This window comes from Emys orbicularis, chromosome 1 (assembly GCF_028017835.1).
Source record: "Emys orbicularis isolate rEmyOrb1 chromosome 1, rEmyOrb1.hap1, whole genome shotgun sequence".
NCBI lineage: Eukaryota > Metazoa > Chordata > Testudines > Emydidae > Emys > Emys orbicularis.
The window spans coordinates 116,247,227-116,268,507 of record NC_088683.1 but is presented as its reverse complement, the minus strand read 5'-3'; the positions used below and the strand labels follow the sequence as shown (position 1 = coordinate 116,268,507).

General features: G+C 42.3%; 1 protein-coding gene across 1 annotated transcript in view; it reads left to right on the top strand.

Annotated features, from left to right (window-relative positions):
- The window catches only part of KDM5A (lysine demethylase 5A), a 72,536-nt gene that overhangs the window by 11,196 nt on the left and 40,059 nt on the right, over nucleotides 1–21,281 (top strand). Inside the window, exons 6-11 of the mRNA XM_065399196.1 lie at nucleotides 4,881–4,986; nucleotides 6,485–6,573; nucleotides 10,756–10,914; nucleotides 12,089–12,208; nucleotides 16,058–16,216; nucleotides 18,139–18,320. Of these exons, the coding sequence (XP_065255268.1) occupies nucleotides 4,881–4,986; nucleotides 6,485–6,573; nucleotides 10,756–10,914; nucleotides 12,089–12,208; nucleotides 16,058–16,216; nucleotides 18,139–18,320 (815 nt within the window). The remainder of the gene's footprint in view (nucleotides 1–4,880; nucleotides 4,987–6,484; nucleotides 6,574–10,755; nucleotides 10,915–12,088; nucleotides 12,209–16,057; nucleotides 16,217–18,138; nucleotides 18,321–21,281) is intronic.

Sequence of the window (21,281 nt, the reverse complement as noted above, 5' to 3'; positions counted from 1 at the left end):
TGAAGACTCGGCACACCACTTCTGAAAGGTTGCCAACCCCTGCATCAGATAAACATGCTCCTGTATTCTGCATCAGATGAAGATGACCTATGTAGAGTATGTTGCCAGTAATCCAACTGCAGGTAACAGTTATGGTTAACTGATGATCTCTTTATCTGAGAAGAGTTTCTAAGTGAGAGGCAATATTACATTCTAAAAAGCAGAGAAAGCATTGTGGTCCTATTACTTACAGATCAATTAGCTAAGAATGAGAATAGCAACAGTTTGGAACTAGCGACTGCAAGTTACTTGAATTAAGTATGGTACTGCTGCATTTGTGAAACAAAGGTACTAGATTTCAGGAAAGCCAGATTTTAAGAAATTTAATAGAGATGTGAGAGAAGGATATTTTAAAATTCTCCATTGTAAAAGAAGGCTGGGAATCTTTAGATACTATAATTAAACCAGAACTGGCTACAAACCCTCTGGAAAAATAACTGAAGGAACAAGTAGAGGAAGATTGGTTTTGGAAAGACTTCTCAAAGATATGTTTTAACCAGTCCTATTCTTTTTCCCATTATCCCAAAATAAAACTCTTGTAAATGGGAATGGTGGGGAAGGCAAGCAATAACTTAGTAAAGGCGTGCAAGGAAAGGAAGAGAAGTAAAAAAGATTAACACTAGAAAATAAGGATGGCTTTACAAATGTTGGAAAGCAGGTCACTTATTAGATGAGGAGTGATATTAATAACTGAAAAATGGCTTAGATACATTTTTCTTTTACTACTTAATTTAACAAAGTTTTAAGGGAAATCCTGTTTAAAAACAAAAAGCAGATTGGGAATACTGGAAATTATGGAGTAAAGACAAATAAGCCATAAGGATGCATTCTGGGCTGTTAAGGGATTTGACTAATGAGCTTACTGAACCGCTGATAATTTATTTCTAAAAAAATCTTTAAACTGGAAGGAAAGAAAAGCCAATGTTGCTCTAATCTTTTAAAAGGTGATACTATTAAAGTGACACGAACAGCTTCAAATCTAGAGAAGTTTTTAGAAGAGTTAAAAGTTGCAGGCAACACTTTTGCCCCGAGTTCCTGTGCCAATGTTTGTGGTTTGACAATCACACTTTAATATTTTGAAAACATTTCTGTGTTAGCGTGGGAGATAATTGCAGTGGAAACTGTTCAAAAAAACAATTTAACGTACTATATAAAAAGTGCTGGGAAATGCACAAAGTAATAAAAAAAAAGTTACGTTATCAATTATAATAATCTTAGGTGCTACTTGTAATAATAGAAGTTTAAAAATACACCTCCACCCCGATATAACGTAACCCGATATAACACGAATTCGGATATAACGTGGTAAAGCAGTGCTCCGGGGCGGGGCGGGGCTGTGCACTCCGGCGGATCAAAGCAAGTTTGATATAACGCGGTTTCACCTATAACGCGGTAAGATTTTTTGGCTCCTGAGGACAGCGTTATATCAGGGTAGAGGTGTATCTCATAGAAGTGACTTTTCAAGTTGATGGTGTCCCTTGAAAGGATGAAGTACTTAAACCCATAATTGGATCCTGTTACAGTGTTTTCTGATATGAAAGAAAAAATACTTGATTTTTCAGTTTAGCAATTGTGGGATGATGGAGTAAATAGAGAAATCTGTTAAAATAGTAGAGGAAAAAGATGGTGATGACAAGTCTACTTCATTGCATGCTCAGTCTCAAACCCTAGTTAGGAATAATAACGTGCGCTTATTAAACCACAATGTTAAGGCAGAATAACGTCATTAAAAACTTGTATTGTGTGACTGTTGATAGAAGTGTGTCTGAGGTTGTTTTTTTTTTTTTTGGCTAGAGTGCAAGTTTGAAGTTGTGATATATATGGCTTTTTGGTATCTGTTGGAGATGGAAGTGAAAGCCTCATGGAAAGTTGGAGCACGTTCCGCTGTAAAAGTGGCATGAGACTTCTCCTGTCCTATCCCTTTAATTCCATGCTTTCACAATTTTGAGTTTGGAAGTGTCTTGATGCAACCTTAAGCGTCACTAAATGAAGTGTGGGTTTTAATAATCTTGAGTGTTTTTGATATTCATAGGTTAGTCTGTTTGTAAACAAGTGCTATTTGTTCTATAGGCATTTATTAGATTTTTTTTTTTTTTTAGTATGTTTCCTTCTGGTCACATAACTTGTACTTTTGATATATGTGGTGTTCCCTTTACCTGATGAGAGGAATTAGTGGTTATAGATGAACTCATCATTACCTTTTAAAATTGTGTTCACTTAGAAGTATAATGGAATTAGAAGGAATAAGAATTGAGAAACATGGTTTATATTTAAAAAAAAACAAAAAACTAGGCAGATAAGCTTGATTTAATTTTATAATTCTATCAAAAAGCAATATGAGAAGAGAACTTGATAGATGTAATTTCTGGATTTTAGTAAAGAATGATATTCAAATTAATTTTTCAAATGAAAGTAAGGATTGGGATTACGACAGGCAAATGGACTAAAAATTGCCTGAAAATCTGTAAATAAAGAGTGAAGATTTAATGAGAACATTGTGTTGTTTGGGGGAAGGAGGTAATCTGATACCACTGGGATCTCTCATAAATCCCATTTTATCTGTTTTCATTAATCATATGGAGTAGTGGGAAAACAGTGTTCCCATAAAATTAAAGGGACGCCAACTTGAAAAATCACATTTGTCTGAATGGTGTACCTGTATACTAAAATATTTGATTGCTATCTTTTGGTTTATGTGCTTTGTATATTCTCATGGACATCAAGATCAGTTACACCATTGTCCAATGTCAATCAGTTTTTCACTTGCTAGAAAGATTTCTATAAAAATAAAGAGGTGAACAGAAAAACCCTTTAAAACGTAAGGAATTAAAAAAAAAAATCAGGACGTATTACTTAGAGTGCTGTATCAAACTGGATTTTAAAGTCAATTTTTAAAAATTCAGGTTTATAGTGTCCCTTTAGATTATAAGGCATTGCCATTACTAGTGGGAACAGAGGCATAACACAGATGATCTATAGATATTCGAACATGAATAGAAAATAACTGATATTCAGAATGGAAAGTTACAAGTTAATATACTGGTGACAAAACAAGCTCAAACACAGGATCCAGTCGGAGGGAAATATCTGGATAGCAGTAGTGCTACAAACAAACAAAACCCATGGTGACTAGCAAATGAGACTTGCATTTCAGTCCATTTTGGCATCCAACTAAAAGAACAAACATGAAAAGTTGACACGAATACATGGAAATTATATTATCTGTTTATAGCAATATTGTCACTGCAGATGGAGTTTCTCATTCAGTTTTGAGCACCGCTTACCAGAAAGCTTATTTTTGTTGTTGTTGTTGACGTCACCGAGGATTGTGATAGGTGCCTTGCAGTACCAGCAGAGACCTGATTCATACCCCCAAGGAGCTAACAAACTTATCTCAGACATAGTACAATAAGAGTAATAAGTTTGTAAAGGGGAGCAAGAGAAGGAAGTGCAGGGTAACATCAGTAAGATACTGCAGTTTCTCAGTGAGCATTAGTGGGCAGCGTGATGGATTAAAAATGTTTTAGTTGACTGGCTTGAAGGCTTTGTAGGAGCAGCAGGTCTTTAGGAGAGACTTGAATGAAGAAAAGGTAGTTTCCTTCCTGAGCTGGTACACCAGGCCATTCCAAGGGCAGGTCTACACTTACTTCCTGGTCCGGCCGTAAGCAATCGATCTTCTGGGATCGATTTATCGCGTCTTGTCTAGACGCGATAAATCGATCCCGGATCGATCCCGGAAGTGCTTGCCGTCTACGCCGGTACTCCAGCTCGGCGAGAGGAGTACGCGGCATCGACGGGGGAGCCTGCCTGCCGCGTCTGGACCCGCGGTAAGTTCGAACTAAGGTACTTCGAATTCAGCTGCGTTATTAACGTAGCTGAATTTGCGTACCTTAGTTTGAAGTGGGGGGTTAGTGTGGACCAGGCCCAAGAGTAGGAGGTAGCATAAAAGAAAGTTTGTGGACTAAGTGAGAGAGTTTTTGAGAAGTAAGTGGACAAAAGATGTATTGAGGTTCCCATCTCTGGGGGAGTGGCGGCAATGATGGAATAAAACAAGGTTGGATAAGCCTATAGCACCTAGTACAATGGAATCTGGGTTCATGACTAGGACTCCTAGGCACTATGGTAATACAAAAATAATGAGAGGCTCGGAGTTACGTAGGACTGTAAATGAATGGACAGGAAGGGACAAAACATTAAAATAGAACAACCCTGCATTGTCAGGGGGATGGCCTGGATAACCTAATAAGTATTTTTCATTGCTTAATTCACATGATTTGAAGCACACCATGTGTAGGCAGGGGCTGTGGGGAATAGTAATTCTGCCATTGCATCTGAAAATCCAAGCCCAGTCAAGGATTCAAGAAGACCTGTGAACATCATTAATAGTTTGTGGATATAGCCACCCAGTCAAGGGAGCAGATGAAAGGTGCCACATAAATAATGTATTTATTAATATCAAACTTTTCTTGATCCATAGTAACTTGGAAAGTGTTGCATTGGTGATTAATTGTTTTTGCCAGAAGTCAAACCTAGTTCTCTGTGATCACTTGTTGTATAGATCAACCTTTGTAACAAAACTCTTTAATGCTAAACGTGGAGACATCTGTTTGGAGAATTGGAAGAGAAGTTCCAGTCTGTTTCATTGCATTCCCGTTCTTGCATCTGGATACTGGGTTTGGGGATGAAAAATCAGGCCTTCCATCTTCTAATGGGTAAAATGGATGTTGTGATTGTAAATGGGGCAATGAGAGGAAGAGAGTAGAGATACATGTGTACAGTGAGTAGTGGAGACCTGGAAGGTAAATGCTGATGGTGTTGTGTTGATATGGTCTTGTTTTCAGGCAGAGGCAGGAGAGATGAGTAGAAATACTGAGCTGAAGAAGCTGCAGATCTTCGGAGCTGGACCCAAGATGGTGGGACTGGCATTGGGAGCAAAGGATAAAGAAGGTAAATAAGACTCTGGCTTATCCTGTGGGTAGGGGTGGGAAGGACACAGTAGCCTGTCTCTAGACTCTAAAACAATCTTTTGAACCAAACCTCGCTGCTCTCTCTGGAGACAAGTGGGAAGAGGTAAAAATGAGCCACTATGATGTGAAAAAGTTAAACATTTTGGGATTTAATTCATGGGGAGGTTGACAGAACTCATGGTGGCTAACCACATTGGCTGGACTCTCTTAATTTGATAGTCATATTTCTTTATTATTTAGGAAACATACTGTACCAGTTGAGAATTACTGGACTTGAAAAAAGGGTTGATAAATGTTGACACCAATCATGCTAGATAAGCACCCAAATTATGAGGGAAATCCACTTTGCTTCATGATGTTCCTGGATCTCCTGTGACGATCGGCAAGGGAGGGTTTACTCTTTCCCCAGTCATATACAGCTTGATACAACTGGCAGTTTACTTCTGGGGAAATTCTGTGCCAAAAATTAAAAATTATGCGCACATTATTTTAAAATTCTGCATATTTTATTTGTCAAAATAACACAATATAATCACTCCAGTTTCAATTATTTATTTCAAATTTATTTCAAAATACCTGTCAACAAGTATGTGGTCAATACAGACAACAGCAAAAAAGATTCCCCCATGAGTAAAGAATTAAAGAAACCCCTACAGCAGCCCAGTTCCAGTTGGGAGGTGCTGGAGGGGGGCTGTGTGGGGCCTCCAGAGCCTAGACACCTGCACTCCCATTCGCTCAGAGCCCAGCTGCGGGGCACCCCCTGGCCCAGACACCCACACCCTCTTCCTTCCAGAGCTCAGCCACAGGGCACCGCCCCCCCCCCCCCCCCCCGGCCCAGACACCAGCATCCCACCTCCCCCACAGAGCCCAGCCACAGGGCACCCTCTGGCCCAGAAACCTATACACCCCTCCCCACGGAGCCCAGCCACGGGGCAGCCTCCGGCCCAGACACCTGTTTCCCCCCCTCCGCCCCCCTGAGAGCTCAGCCGTGAGGCAGCCCCCAACTCACACACCAGCACCCCCTTTATTCCCCCCAACTTCTTTACTGTCCCACCAGGGGACATGGTGTGGTGCAGCCCTGCCCTTCCTCACCCTTTGCCGGAGCTGGCTGGGTCTCCCAGGCCTCTCCTGTCCCAGGAGAATGAGGATCCAAGAGCGTGCAGCCTCAAGCCCTTCCAGGCTGGGCACTCCACTCACTGCGAGCTGGGCTCTGCAGAGTCCAGTGACCCCCTAGTGGCGGCCAGAAATTCTCTGGGGAAAACAGGGAATTCTGTGAAATTCTGCATTCTGCAGTGGCGCAGAATTCCCCCAGGAGTAAACTGGTCAGGTACACCAAAGAGTTCTGGCTTTCTCTACAGCATTAAGTAGTAGTTGCTGCCAAAGGCAGGGTAACAGGCTGGTCTCTACATGGTCCTTGTATGTGGGATCTTTCTTTATGCTATATTAATGAAATGTATGTAACTTTATTTTACTTCAAGACGAGGTCTCTCGAAGACGCAAAGGCACCAAGTCAGAAGCATTTGGCATGCAGATGAGGCAGCGCAAAGGGACAATTTCTGTCAACTTTGTAAGTGTGATTTCTTTGCTCTGGAGCACATGAGCATAGGAAATGAAGCTGTCAGCTTGGGTTACTTTTTGATGTATTTGTGCCATTGGGAAAATAGGGCACTGTAACAGATATTACATTATCTGCTGTAAGGTCAGAATTTGAATTAATCACAGTAAAAATGTTCCATTCTAGGTTGCAATTCCCCCTTAGTTTATCAGAAAAGGCTGATAAAACCTGAAGAGACTGGCCTGAGACTCAAGAGATCTAGGTTCAATTCTCTGCTCTGCCACACATGTTCTGTATGCTCTTGGGCAAATTGCTTAGTCTCTCTGTGCTTCAGTTCTCCATCAGTAAAATGGAAATAGCAGTACTTTCCTTCCTTAGTGGTATTATAAGGTAAAATACATTAGATTATGAGTGCTCATATACTACAGTAATGGAGGCCATATAAGTATCTAAGATAGTCTAAACTTTTTGATACAAGGGACTGGCTTGCTGCCACCCTAAGCTGTGTCAGGAAAATCTCTGGAACCAGTGCCAGTCCATGGACTGTTCGTTGAGAAATACTGGTTTAAACTACAGAAAACCAGACTAATTTTGTCTCAAACTCTGTCTTGAGTTGAAACATCTAATTTTTATTAGTCTACCAGGGAGAAAAATAAAGGAAAGAAATAAAATCTATGTAGCTGTTTGATACTTGAGCATGGAAAAACAGGGTATAGTTTCTTTTATTTTATTGGTTAACTCAAATGGCTTTATTTAAACTGTCATACTTGGTACATGTACAGAGTCCTGAATAAGGATTAGTACTTCTAGCATGTTTGAAGAAATTAAGTTCTGTGCACTTCAAAAACAGCATACCGAGCATGCAGAATGCATTATTTTCCCTTAGCTTCAGAAAGTCTTCCCAAAACTTGTGGTGGTTATTTGAAATGTTAGTTATTCCCAGTTCCAGGAGGGGCCGTGGGACTTTAACAAAAACTCAAATGAAATCTTTTAGATGAAGAAATGGTTTCTGAGTTAAATTATGGGGGTCATAAACTGCAATTTAAAGCAGCAGCAGCTAGGTGCTTGGAAGCAGATGGTGTTACCAGTGTGAATAGGCCCAAGCTTGTCTCATTTTCAAAACTAAAAGCATTGGATCCCTTTAGTACTTAGATGAGTTACTTGCTGAGAGTACATGGTATTTCTAGGCTTGATGTTTCTCCATGACAGGAATGGCTGCTATTAGTGATTTTCATTTTTTAAATAAGATTTTAATGGAAAAATTTTCTTACCTAGTCAGTTTTCACTCATCAGGACACCCGAGTTTGATTCCTGTTTGTGTTATCTCTCACTTGTGGCAAGGGTTCAAATAAGGTAGCAATAAAACCAGAAGCTTGCAGCTATATTGCCTTGGCTGTGGTCTTGTAGAACCTCTATAAATGAATGCTCGTTGAGCATGGATAGTACTTAAATGAGAGACCTTCAAGGAAATGAGTCTCTGAAACATACACATCTTGTACATCAGTCTACAGTTGTCATCTGAAGAATATACTACTGTAGTTCTGGTTGTCCTTCTTCCCCACCCATTTATTATTTTACCTTTGTGTAAAATGGTAATTCTGTGCAAAAAATGCACAAATGCAAAAACGTTGAGGATTTAATTGCAAAAAAGTCACAAGATTTGAGATTCCCACAGCAACCATAAATCTGCTTTTGTATGTTTGCTTTACAGTATGGCTTTGATATTTAATCACATGTTAACTGTGCTGTAATATAAAATGTTGCATGTGTTTATGGAAAAAGGGCAGTACCTTAGGATCATAGTGATTGCTTGGTGACAGTTGCTATAGTAAATGTGGTAAACCAGTTTCAATTGTAATCCCCTATTTCTACACACTGTGTTTCTGAAAGTAACCTGTCTGGGTGATGCCTTCCATCTAGAGCCTCTGCCATATCCGTTTTCTTGAGTTTGTTTGAGATGAGGGTGGATTTTTCCTCCCCCCGCCCCTTCTCTGTGTTTATAAAATAAATAAAACCCCAAAACAAAATCCCACCACACTTTTAGACATTGTTAGAACACAAATAGCTTAAGTTTGAAACTTGGCCTGGATGTGATCTTCCATGAGGACGACTAGTGTTTTCACTAAATCTGGAAAATGGTGGACTTTTGCAGAATTTTGAGGATTTGAAAATTTCCTGTCAAGCGTGTGTAATTGAAAATGGTGAGATTTTAAGGAGCATTGCATGTTTGCACACCTAGGGTGTGCATACTCTCCTAAACAGGGTGAAATAACAGTAGGGCTTTGCCTTATGTGATGCATTCCTATTGTGTTTCAGTCACTTAAAAGACTTAATATTGTAGTGACAGCCTGACTTAGTTAAAACTAGTGTCATCCTGTCTTGCTTTTTGGGCTACATAATAAAAAGATACAATCTGGGTTCTTTCTCATCTGATGGGAATAATGGGGGAATTTGGATCAAGTAATGTATTAAATTTGAGTGCTTCCAATAAATGATTAAACATAAAATCATTCTTCAGATACAGTAAGTGAGTAACGGACTAACGTATTTAGATTGTATCACAGTTCGGTAGTTTTCTAAAACAAACATTTTAGGGGCTTCAGCTATTTTTCTCCCTAAAATATACTCATCTTTACTGATACTGGAGCTATACTTCTGTGACAAGCTCTAGCACAGGGGTGGGCAAACTTTTTGGCCCGAGGGCCCCATCTGGGAATGAAAATTGTATGGCGGGCCATGAATGCTCATGAAATTGGGGGTTGGGGTGCGGGAGGGGCTGGGGGTGCGGGCTCTGGGATGGGGCTGGGGATGAGGGGTGGGGGTTCAGGAGGTTGCTGCGGGCTGAAACCAAGGGGTTTGGAGGGTGGGAGGGGGATCAGGGCAGGGTTAAGGGGTTCGGGCGTGGGAGGGCGTCGGGGTGCAGGCTCCAGACGGCACTTACCTCAAGCAGCTTCCGGAAGCAGCAGCATGTCCCTCCTCCAGCTCCTGCGCGGAGGCGCAGCCAGGCGTCTCGGCGTGCTGTCCCATCTGCAGGCGCCGTCCCTGCAGCTCCCATTGGCCCTGGTTCCTGGCCAATGGGAGCTGCGGAGCCCCTTGGCTGACCCTATGCATAGGAGCCGGAGGGCGGACATGCTGCTGCTTCCGGGATCCGCTCGGAGCCATAGCACGCGCAGAGCGGGGCAAGCCCCTGGCTGGAGAGCCGGAGCAGGGCAAGCCCTGGACCCTGCTCCCTGGCAGGAGCTCGAGGACTGGATTAAAACGTCTGAAGGGTCGGATGTGACCTCTGGGCTGTAGTTTGCCAACCCCTTGCTCTAGCAGGAGGGAATTTGTGACCTTGATTGTGCAGTAATCTCCTTGGTTTTTGAGACAGTTCTTCAAGTCAGTGCTTTTCTGGTTGGGCAGACAGTAAATGAGGAAGTGGTGTGCTGGAGCATGAATTCTTACACTTTGCTACTTGGAATCCTTACCTTCGTGTAATCAAAGAAGAGTAAAGATCAAGGGGAAGGACTGTTAGCACTGGTACATGTAGCTTTTGCCTTTGGATTCTCAGTTTGTAATTTGCAATGTTTCTCTGTTCTTGGCCTGGTCTGTTTTTTGTCCCTGCATTTGAGAACAGCTTCAGATATAATTACACTTGTATCACGGATACTGATGCAGTGCCTATTTTTGATCTAGCCATGGGGGCTCTTGCAGAGTGCACTGTGCAGAGATCTAATTTGAATTAACCTTCATCATTGGGGTTCAGAGAGTGGAGAAAGCATTCATACTGAGGATATAGCAAGGATGGAGCCTCATCTTCTCAAATTAAAATTAATGTAAATTAGTTCTTCTAGTTAAAGTAAATGTAAATGAGTTCTTCAAGTTATCTATCTGGAAGATACTTGATCATGTCCTTCCTCCCCCTGTAGCTCAGCTGGATGGATATTCCCTAGCTCCCTACCATCTTGTGTTTTTTTCAGATTCTCAGATGTGTGGCTGCCTTGGGAAGCAGGAGCTCAGTGGAGGTTTATCAGTGCTTCTCTTGTGGGGTAAGGGGGTGGGAGGGAGAGGATTACCTAATGTCAAAGTATCAGATTTCAGCACTGTGTTATATAGTTAGTAAGACTCTAGCAAGGGAGCTTATGGAAGGCAGCATCTGGGTAATGGAGACTGATCATAACATTACACTGACTTTTTTTTTTTTTTCCTCCACAGGTTGATCTGTATGTTTGCTTGTTTTGTGGCCGGGGAAACAATGAGGACAAACTGCTACTGTGTGATGGATGTGATGATAGCTACCACACTTTTTGCTTGATTCCCCCTTTGCCTGATGTGCCCAAGGGTGACTGGAGATGCCCAAAATGTGTTGCTGAGGTATAAGAACTACTCAACTCTCTGCATCTATTCATGTTATTAGGAAGAGCCATTTACAATGGTAGCTCAGCCCTTTGAGCTTTGTCCTCTTCCTCTTGTCATTGGAGCAGAATGTGTAATTTTATATTTAGTTTGGGATATTGTCAAGATGTGACCTGTGACTGCTGCTGTGACTGAGTCTCCAGAAGCCCTTTGTTGAGCAAACAAAGCTGTTGGGCAGCATAAGAAGGAAGAGCGTCTGCCAGAGGAAGCCTAAAACTCTCTGGGCAGCTGAACTCTGCATATTAAGAGCTGGGATTGAATTTGAGTTATTAGAGGGTGTTAATAAAAAAGTAACTAGCCATCAGCTGTCTGGCATGTTTGCATGTTCAGATATACCTCTGTATACATAAATACTGTCAGAGGGCTCTATTGGTGTTGAAAGGGGCATTGCGGAAATAGGCAAGGTGGAATAGCCTGTGATGTGACTGAGGCTGCTATTTGCCCCCTCTCTGTGGATAAGACAGTGAAAGAAACTCCTCTGAATCTGTGCTTGTCAGATGACTGAAGTTACTAACCAATTAGCATAAAACTATTATACCAAAGCAGTTATCCGAATAAACCCTCTTACCCTTCCCTCCCTCTCTCCACATAAGCTTATCTTCTCCACAGCTAAACCAGCTACTGACTTACTAAGACACGGTGGGTGAGGTAATATCTTTTATTGGACCAGCTTCTGCTGGTTACCTCTCCCACCTTGTCTCTCTAATATCCTGGGACTGACATGGCTACAATTACTCTGCATTACTAAGACTAAGGCAGTTGTAAGTTTTGCTCTAGTGCAGTTCTGCTACAGCTGCTTGTCTTAGTGCCCGAATCTCACATAATCCCCTTTTAGCTTAAGGCTGTCTCAGTATCTTTGCTGTCCCTTGTCGTTCTGCCTACTTCAGCAAGTGCTGAGATGGTGCCTTTGGTAGTGCAGGTGAAGCTGCATGGCAGTCGGCTTGAACACGTTAGTTTGGCTGCCCAACTGGTAGTTGTGTGGTAGGAGCTGCCCCATCTGGAGAAAGCAGTTGAAACCAGTATTTTGCGTTTGTATTAGCTAAGGAAACTGACTTAGACACTGACTTTCTCCAATAAGAGCCTGGCTGCTTGTCATCAGCTGCAGGAGTAATATTTGTATTGCCTCTCCTAGGAATGTAACAAACCGCGTGAGGCCTTTGGATTTGAGCAGGCTGTCAGGGAGTACACCCTCCAGAGCTTTGGAGAGATGGCAGATAACTTCAAATCTGATTATTTCAACATGCCAGTCCACGTAAGTATCCCTATTTGTCAGGATTTGTTACTGGGGAAGGCACTGAAGTTTTAGCTGACACACAGAGTTTTTGATGGGCATCTCATGATTGACAATATCAGTTTGAAATATGTAAACAAATGGTTTAGCTCTCTGGCATCTGGTCATGTCTCCTTCAGTTTCCCATCTTTCTGCTGGTGGTCTGCTGTTTCCTTCTGATGGATGGGTGACTTAGGCTTATACCCCAGCAAAGTATTTTGGTCTAACTATTAAATTCCTTCCTTTTTCAGGGTTCAGCAAACCAGACAGTCCAAATAATGTATTTATTCTTCCTTGTTGGCACAGGGTTCTTCCTCCAGCCCTTCGCCTTGTATAATCCTTTTGACTCAGGCATGGTTCAAGTCTTTTGACCCCTGTTACAAATGTGGCCGAGTGTCCTCCTCACCCCCTCCATGGACGGTCACCAGACTGCTGTATTGGAACCAATATTTGAATTGCACATGCTTCCATATCCATTGGGTTTGAGCAGCAGCCAGACACACATTCTAGTTCTTGCTTCTTTGGCACGCTCCTGGGGTGCAGACTCCCTGTCTGGCACCCTCCCCCTTAGGATGTGGGATCCTGCAGTCCAGCTGCCTTGGGCTCAAAGTCAAGTGTTGAGCCGCCCTTCCCCCCCCAATCCTCCCACTTAAGTCTCCCCACCAGCTAATGCACATTTTTCCCTAGCGATCAGCTCTCATGGACATTCTGGTATTCAGTTCAGCTCTTTGGGGATGCATGGCAGATAAAGTAAGGTACACCAGTTTTGTAAAGGAACTTTTTATCCACACACAGACACAGACCCCTTTACTCTTAGACGGTACAGGGAATATACATCTCTATGCGTAAACAACAAAGAGCTGAATGCATTTCCCTCCTTTGGTCCTCTACTTCTGAGACCCTTTTAGGGTTTAGTCTGCCTCCTTCAGGGGAACCAGGTCCCTCTGACCCTCCACTCCTTCTGCTCAGTCTTCTGGTTCTGGTGAAGGACTTCCCTCCTCTTGTCAGAGTGTGTGTGTCCCTTTTAAAAGCAAGGTCTGACGCTTCTTCCTGCTTCTTTTGTCATACTGGGATTTTCCCTTCTCCCAGCTTTCAGGTAGGGTTGCTTAGAGAGGGTCAATAAAATCAGTGCCACAGACTGTTGCCCCCACGGTACCATCTGGGAACGGCTCTTCAGTTGTTGATGGTCCTGTTTCAGATTCTCAGACCTGGTCTATCTTCTACCATAAAATGGAACAGATTAGTCATAAATAGAGTTCATAAAATCAAATGGAATTCACACCTTTCTTGAGTTCAATCAGTGGTCTTCACTAGGATTAACCAGCTGATGCAGGGCATAAGGAGGACTTTGTCCCTCGCTGGAAGCCCCCAAGCAAAACCAATCCCACCGGGTCTTGAGCTCCTACTAGTGATGTGCTGCCTCAAGCCTTTCCTCCTTATTTCACCCCATCCTGAGACCATTCTATGAACTCTGTTCTTGTTTACAGCCCACTTTCTGGACTTGGTGTTCTCTTGATGGAGAGCCCTTCAGTTTTCACTTCCTGGTCTCTGCAGTCACTTTCTGCTCCTTGCAGATATTTGGACTCTGGATAGCCTTCCTCCAAGTCCTACCCTCCCTCTTCTTAACTGAGCCATAGGCTTCTTGTATAGTTCAGTCATTTGACTCCCCACCCTCCTGATCACATGAGCCTCTGGGACTACATTGCTCATCAATCCCTCCTGGGGACTACCTCCCAGCATGTTCTTCTTTAAAGGGCTGAGCTCTATAAGATTTGTATTAGTGGCACTTGCTCTTAAAGGGCCCAGTATACTCTGTTACCCTAGCCGGTTTAACAAGTTTCAGATACCTCTGCCCTCAGCTCCTTACCAAGTTTTATTTTTAAAAACTACTTTTTCTTGTTTATAAAAATGTCTCCGATGTTGTGTGTGAGAACCATACAAACTGGAGAAACAGACTATGGTCTGATTATACAGAAAGATCTGTCAAATGTGTAATGCACAATATATAAGCCCTCAAATGAGAGAGAAGTTTCCCCAGTAGTCTTTTTTGCTGTAATAATCTAGGGATGGAGTTGTGATTCAGTCACAGGACTGAAATGGAAGCTCTAGGTTCTGTTACTGGTTCTGCTGTAGATTTCCCGTAGCATGACACTTTTTGAACAAGACACATAATCTCTCTGCTTTGTTTCTTCCATCTGTAAAAAGGAGATAACCTATCAGCTAAGGAAGTACTATGTGCAGCTAAATTAAAGTTTGTGAAATACTGTGGTGATAAGCACCATAGAAAAGCCAATATAAAAAATAACTTCAGTGTTACTTTCAGCAATGATAGATTTAAAAAAGTTTCAGACAAATGTGATTAAGTTTATGGTGTCCCATTAACACTCCAGAATTAGTGAATAGTTTCCTTTTTGGAAAGGAGCACCCTTGCTGAAGTAGAAACAAAGAATCGTTCTGCCTCTTGTATTTCTTATAAATCTGTGGGTGGCTGAGAATTTAGGGGTTGGGGGAAGAGGACATTGGTCTGCTTGACCCAAATGGGCAGCTGTTATCCAATTTGTTGTGATAGATGCACAGTTTGGTTCTTTGTTCAGTGAGTATCAGTCTGTTCTGAAGATCCGATTGAATTATTGGATATGTCATGGTTGCTGTCTTCCTTTCTGATGGGTATGTGCATAACCTGGCCTGGTGATAAAATTACATAAGAACGGCCGTACTGGGTCAGACCAAAGGTCCATCTAGCCCAGGATCCTGTCGGCCAACAGTGGCCAGTGCCAGGTGCCCCAGAGGGACTGAACAGAACAGGTAATCATCAAGTGATCCATCCCTTGTCGCCCACTCCCAGCTTCTGGCAAAACAGAGGCTATAAGGACACCATCCCTGTCCATCCTGGCTAATAACCATTGTTGGACCTATCCTCCATGAACTTATCTAGTTCTTTTTTAAACCCTGTTATAGTCTTGGCCTTCACAACATCCTCTGGCAAGGAGTTCCACAGGTTTACTGTGTGTTGTGTAAAAAATTACCCCATAGCATGATGTTGTAGTCCTTAATGGACACATTTGGAGTACAGGGCATTTGCTCACTTTTTTTATTCTTACAGAATTATGGGGCTATTTGTTTTTATTAGTTTTTCTAACTAGAACTATATCTGGGCACTTTGCCTCTAATCATCCTAGCTTTCTTTTCCACCTACTTCTTCCCACACAATGTGACATCCTGCTTCTAAAGCCTGGTTTACACTACAGAGGTCAATGTAAGGCTCCTTACCTTGTCCTAACTCTGTAAGCATCTACATTACAATGTTGCTCCTGCTGATATAAGTTGCACACTACACCGACCTAACAACTCCACCTCAGCAAGAGGAATAGTGCTTAGGTCGATGTAGTTAGGGTGACGCAGTGTCCGTGTAGACACTGCATTACTTACATTGCCTGTTGATTATCAGCCTCCAGGGCTGACAGCTGGAGCTCTCCTGGCCTGGGGGTGACAACTGTCAGCCCCTCCACACTATCCCACTTAAGTCAGTGCAGGCACGCACCACCTGCAGGAGGAGGGTAGTGTGGACATGAAAAAATCCAGTAATTACTGTGGTGGCTGTATGTCGACCTAAATTAGGTCGATTTAATTTTGTGTAGAAAGGTGTAAGGAATGGCAAAAAAAAAAAAATCATATGATTTCCATGGAATTTGATTCTTGTGTGTGGTGTGGGAGGAGACTGGATTTAATGTCTGATCTGTGAGGTATTGGGGAAGGTACATTACCAGTTTTGGGTGGGGTTTTTTACCCTGGGATAATGCTGTATGCCCTGGAATGCCTTTGTCTTTACAGATGGTTCCCACTGAGCTGGTGGAGAAGGAGTTCTGGCGACTGGTGAGCAGCATTGAGGAGGATGTCATTGTGGAATACGGGGCTGATATCTCATCCAAGGACTTTGGAAGTGGTTTCCCTGTGAAGGATGGCCGTCGAAAGATGATGCCAGAAGAGGAGGTGTGAATGGGGAAATGTTAACTGACCCAAACTTTGCAGAACAGGAAGTTGCACTTCATTTAGGGCTGAAATTGATGTGGATTTTTGCAGTTTTGTGAAGAAAAATGGTGATAGCTTTTAAATGTGCCAACATTTCTTTAAGGCAAATGTGATCTGGAGGCTAAAGCAGGGGGATTAGAGTCAAGACACCTAGGTTTCATTCCTGGCACAGTCACTGATTTACTATGACTGACAAATTATTTTTCCTTGCTGCATGGCTGTTCCAAGGGTTAATCTTTGTAAAGTGCTTAGATCTTCAGGTGAAGGTTGTGATAGAAATGCAAGGTATTAAGGCAGTACTCAGCATGCATTTCTGAACCGTTCTCAGCATAAGGAGACTGATAAGATTTTTTCCTGAACTCTTCAACCTTCTGTTAACTACCAGAACATCAGCTTTCTCATCCAGATGTCCTATATTTAGAATCTATTGCAGATAAGTTAAACGGATTGGTTTTCAGTTGTTCTCCTTACCTGTATCTTCTCATACTCACAACATACAGCATATGCCATGCTATCATAAGAAGTAGAAAGGGAAAAGAACCACTAAATCTTGTCCATCTTTCCCAGACATGCCTAAAATAACTATTACTAGGACTCAAGTTATCTCCGTACCCTTTCATGGCTTCTGCTCTGTTTAAATTAATGTAGCCAATATGAGTTGCTGAGGCCTGCAATACATTTGCCATCCTGGAATGTGGTCTGGTGTGAAGGAACTATGATGAGCATTTGAGGCATGTTATATATGAACACAGTTCTTAACTTTGTCTTTCTGGTGGAGGCATGTTGAGGTGTCTGTAGTTAGAGGTGAATTTGGGATCATCTGAGTGGTGACTTGCTATTATTCTTTTGCCTCTATACTTCTTTACCATTGCAAGTGTTATTTACTCTATTCCATAATACAAAAACTAGGGCCGCCTGATAAAATTAATAGGCAGCAGGCTTAATTCAAACCACAGGAAATAATTTTTCCACACAATGTACAGTTAACCTGTGGAACTCATTGCCATGGGGTGTTGTGATGGCCAAAAGTATAACTGGGTTCAAAAACGAACTAGATAAGTTCATGGAGGATAGGACCATCAATGACTGTTAGCCAAGATGGTCAGGGATGCAACCCCAAGCTCGGGGTTACTAAACCTCTGGCTGCCAGAAGCTGGAAGGGAATGATGGTTGGATCACTCCAACTGCCCTATTCTGTACACTCCCTCTGTAGCTCTGGCATTGGCAATGTCGGAGACAGGATACTGGGCTAGATGGACCATTGGTCTGACCGGGTATAGCAGTTTTTATGATCTTAGCAAGGACAGTGAGGGAGTTCTCCTGTTTTAAGTATGTACCCGTAAAGCAGTTTTTGTAAAGAAGGTTAAGATCAGTTATTCTGCAGTAAAATGGGCCTTTGAGTAACTGATTTCCCAGAACATGGTTCATAAAGATGTAGTAAGGCTTGGGTTTCATGATTTCTTTGAAGTGTGTTCCAGGCTTGAATTTTGCCTTCAGGATATTATGCTGATGTCATTTGCCACCCACTTTGTAGGGACCAGTGCTTTACGTGGAGCAAAAGAACAGGGAAAAGTGAAAGTCTCTTAAGCATGTTTAGGTTTCTATCTAAACCAATATCTAGTGAGAGAATTACTTCAATGCAGTCCTACAGGATTGGCTGCTAGATTAAGGTCTAAGGAGTAGTTGGAAGACTTGATTAAGTGCTTGATATAAAGAAATACTTCCCACTTCTGAAGCTTCAGCATGGCAGAATACCAATCAAAGGCTAATATGTAAATTAATAGGCTGCTCCATTTATCCTGAGGGCTACCTTCTCCTTAGGCTTGTTAGAGTATTTGTTGAATGGTCTTCTGACTTCACAGCTTTCTCCCTTTCTTTGGCAGGAGTATGCACTTTCTGGTTGGAACCTGAATAACATGCCAGTGTTGGAACAGTCAGTCCTCGCTCATATCAATGCAGATATCTCTGGCATGAAGGTGCCCTGGCTGTACGTAGGGATGTGCTTCTCCTCTTTCTGCTGGCACATTGAGGACCACTGGAGCTATTCCATCAATTACCTGCACTGGTATGGTCTCTCTTCCTGTCACCCTCTTTCCTTGCACTTCCCTGATTGCTCTTAAACTGATGCAGTTCTTCATTTAATGCCTGTACTTGGTGATGTCCATTCTTCTTATTGTTTGGCTGAGACCAAAGGCCCATAAGAGAGATAAGCAGTTCATTTCCTTAGAATGAGACTGACACTAATAGGAGAGATGGATCCAGATATTCACTGTATAAGGCACCTCAGTGTTAACCCTTTGGTTAAATGTAGATGTTTAAACACCATCACCAGTAACAATGGAAAATTCTGTTCTACAGACATCCTTTCTTAGCAAGTCTTGGTGCACTCATCTAATCAAGCAATCCTATTGGCTGAATGATAAGCTACTTTATAATGCAGTTTAGAAGTTAGTACTCGTTCATAAGCCGAATATTTTTGGTAAAAAAGTGACGCATAAAAGAGCAGGGGTCGGCTTATAAATGGGTCTACACCAAAATTTGATGATTTTAAACTCTATGGAATCATTGAATTGAATAGCTAATACTTTGTCGTTTTGTTTACCTGGAGCGTCTGCAGGCATGGAGCCCCTCAACTCCCAGTGTTTGCGGTTTGCTGTTCCCAGTCAATGGGAGCTGTGGGAAGTGGTTGGGAACAGCAAACCGCGGACACTGGGAGCTGAGGGGCTCCGTGCCTGTGAATGCTCCAGGTAAACAAAAGGTCCAGGCCCGCTAGAGGCTTACCCTAACGGGCCAGGAGCCAAAGTTTGCCAACCCCTGAAATATAGGGTCAGCTTATGAAAGGGTCATACAGTTTTTGCTATTTTTACCTAACCATCTTGGGGAGTCGGCTTCTAAATGAACAGGCTAATGAACGAGTATATACGGTATGTTACATGATAGCAAATAGCTGAACAGTTCTATATTGATGTAGTGGTGCTTACACTACTTCCAGTTAGGAATCTCACAGTGATGTTAACTTGATGTTAGGCTCTCCCAAAATGTTTTGGTGGTTGGGTTTTTATTTAAAAAACAATCACCAAATTCACTGCAAACAGACCACTCATACTGCAATTTTCCCATGTCCAGGCTCAGTAATAATGGAGCAGTTTTTGGGGGTAAGCTGTGGGAAGCACCCCTGTTCAAAAAGAAGATGTACACACAAGCACACGCTTTTCAAACAGTCAACTTGCCTTTGAACTGTGATTGTAGTTTTCTGGAGAAGTATGTTTGCTAGTAACTAAGAGCCCAGAGTATGTTTTGTTTGGAGTTCGGTTATTGACTTCAGCATGCCATGAGCCAGATCATTGTGCTGGGCTTTGGTGCCAGCTGGTGAGTTTCAAGAGTCCAGACAGATGTAAGGGGAAGGTTTGCTTAGTGGGATTGGACTGGTTGTGTCCTACTAGCAGGTGTCACTGAAGACTTCAGGAATCAGATGAGGTGTTGGTGTGAACAAAATTAGACTCTTGAGTGCAATATTATTTTTCTTAGCTTTTTGGCTGGCTTCTGAATAATTTTGCAATGTATTTAGACAGTGAATGCTAGACAGACGTTGAGGTATTTAGACAGAGTTGCTTGCACTTCTGAATTAGTAGATAATTTGAGTAGCAGAAAACCGTTGACAAATTCTTGGGCTCATAGGCCAGTACAGAGCATTGTGGTGCTAAGACTTAACTGGAAAGATTGGAGTAATTTGTTTGGCAGTTACTCGTTTTTATCAGTGGATTTCACTCTTGTTTGTCCCAATCCCCGTTCATATTTAACATATTAGGCACATTACCGGTCACTAGGTGTATAAATCTCGCCACAGGTATCCCATTCAGCTGTCTTTCTCTTGTGGTTCAGAACAGTGGTTTCCAGTAATTGGTTATGTGTAGCAAAGTGATGGCTGCATCTCCTTGCTGGAATGCTGAGTTTGTGTGCTGTTGTCATCACTTCTGATGCAGTTGTGCACTCTTCTGCTGGTGTCAGAGTTTGGACTGTTCCACACCCATCCTAAACTCTGTTCTGGGTAAGTGCGTGGTGTTAGGAAGTGGCTTTGCAGTTAAGATCTTAGTCTGATAAAACCCGGTCAGTTGTCTGGAGAAAAAATAGGAACCCTTTCCTTGGAGAACATGGTATTTGGCATCTGTCTTCTCACTTAGGCCTCTCGTGGCGAAGTGCCTGCTGGTACTCTGTCAGATAATGGTAGAAAATGCAGCTATGGATTGTGTTCTGGAGGTAATTCACTTAATTGTCAAGTTAGAACACTATGTTCATTTTAGCCCAAGAAGAAAGTGAGTTTGAGAATGTTGTTTCTTGCCACGTGAAAAGTGTCTCAGGGAGAGTGGTGGGAGGCTCTGTGAAATCACTGGAGTATACCTTGTGTGACACTGACAGTATCCTAAATGGACTTTATTGAATTAGGTTTAATACCTTTTGGGGTCCCTTGTATTAAAAATGCAATTGTGTGTGTTATGGAATTGTATGTATATAACTTCTCTAGGAGACTGACTAATGAAATCTCTGGAAGGTATTAGGAACTTCAGAAGGCTTTTTGGAACAATCCCTGTGAAGTGGATTTCCTAGGAAGTACCTGGGGGAAGGGGGATGCAAATGTGATCCACTTGAATGCATCCTTTTGAAGCTATGCTCTGGGGAAGAAAACCCATTGTCTTCTAATTACCTGCTCCTGGAAACTCCAGATCTGAGACCCCCTGAGATGTATAAAGGGTGGACTAAACATTATGAATGTGCTTGTTCTGAGCTGAAGCTGTGATGAACTTGTGAACACAAAAGAAACCCCTTGGGTGGAGTTTGGAAGACTGCTCCAGCCAGAGCCCATGTTAGGGTTGGGGTGATCTCTGGTAAGCTTATTAGCATGTGTATAGGCTCTTTTATTGTTTTTAATGTGTTCTCTGTGGTGCTTCCACCTTTAGAATAAAATAGGTTTGCATAGAAAGAACTGTGTGGTAACTTATAAGTGTTGCCAATCACTGTTATAAATCTC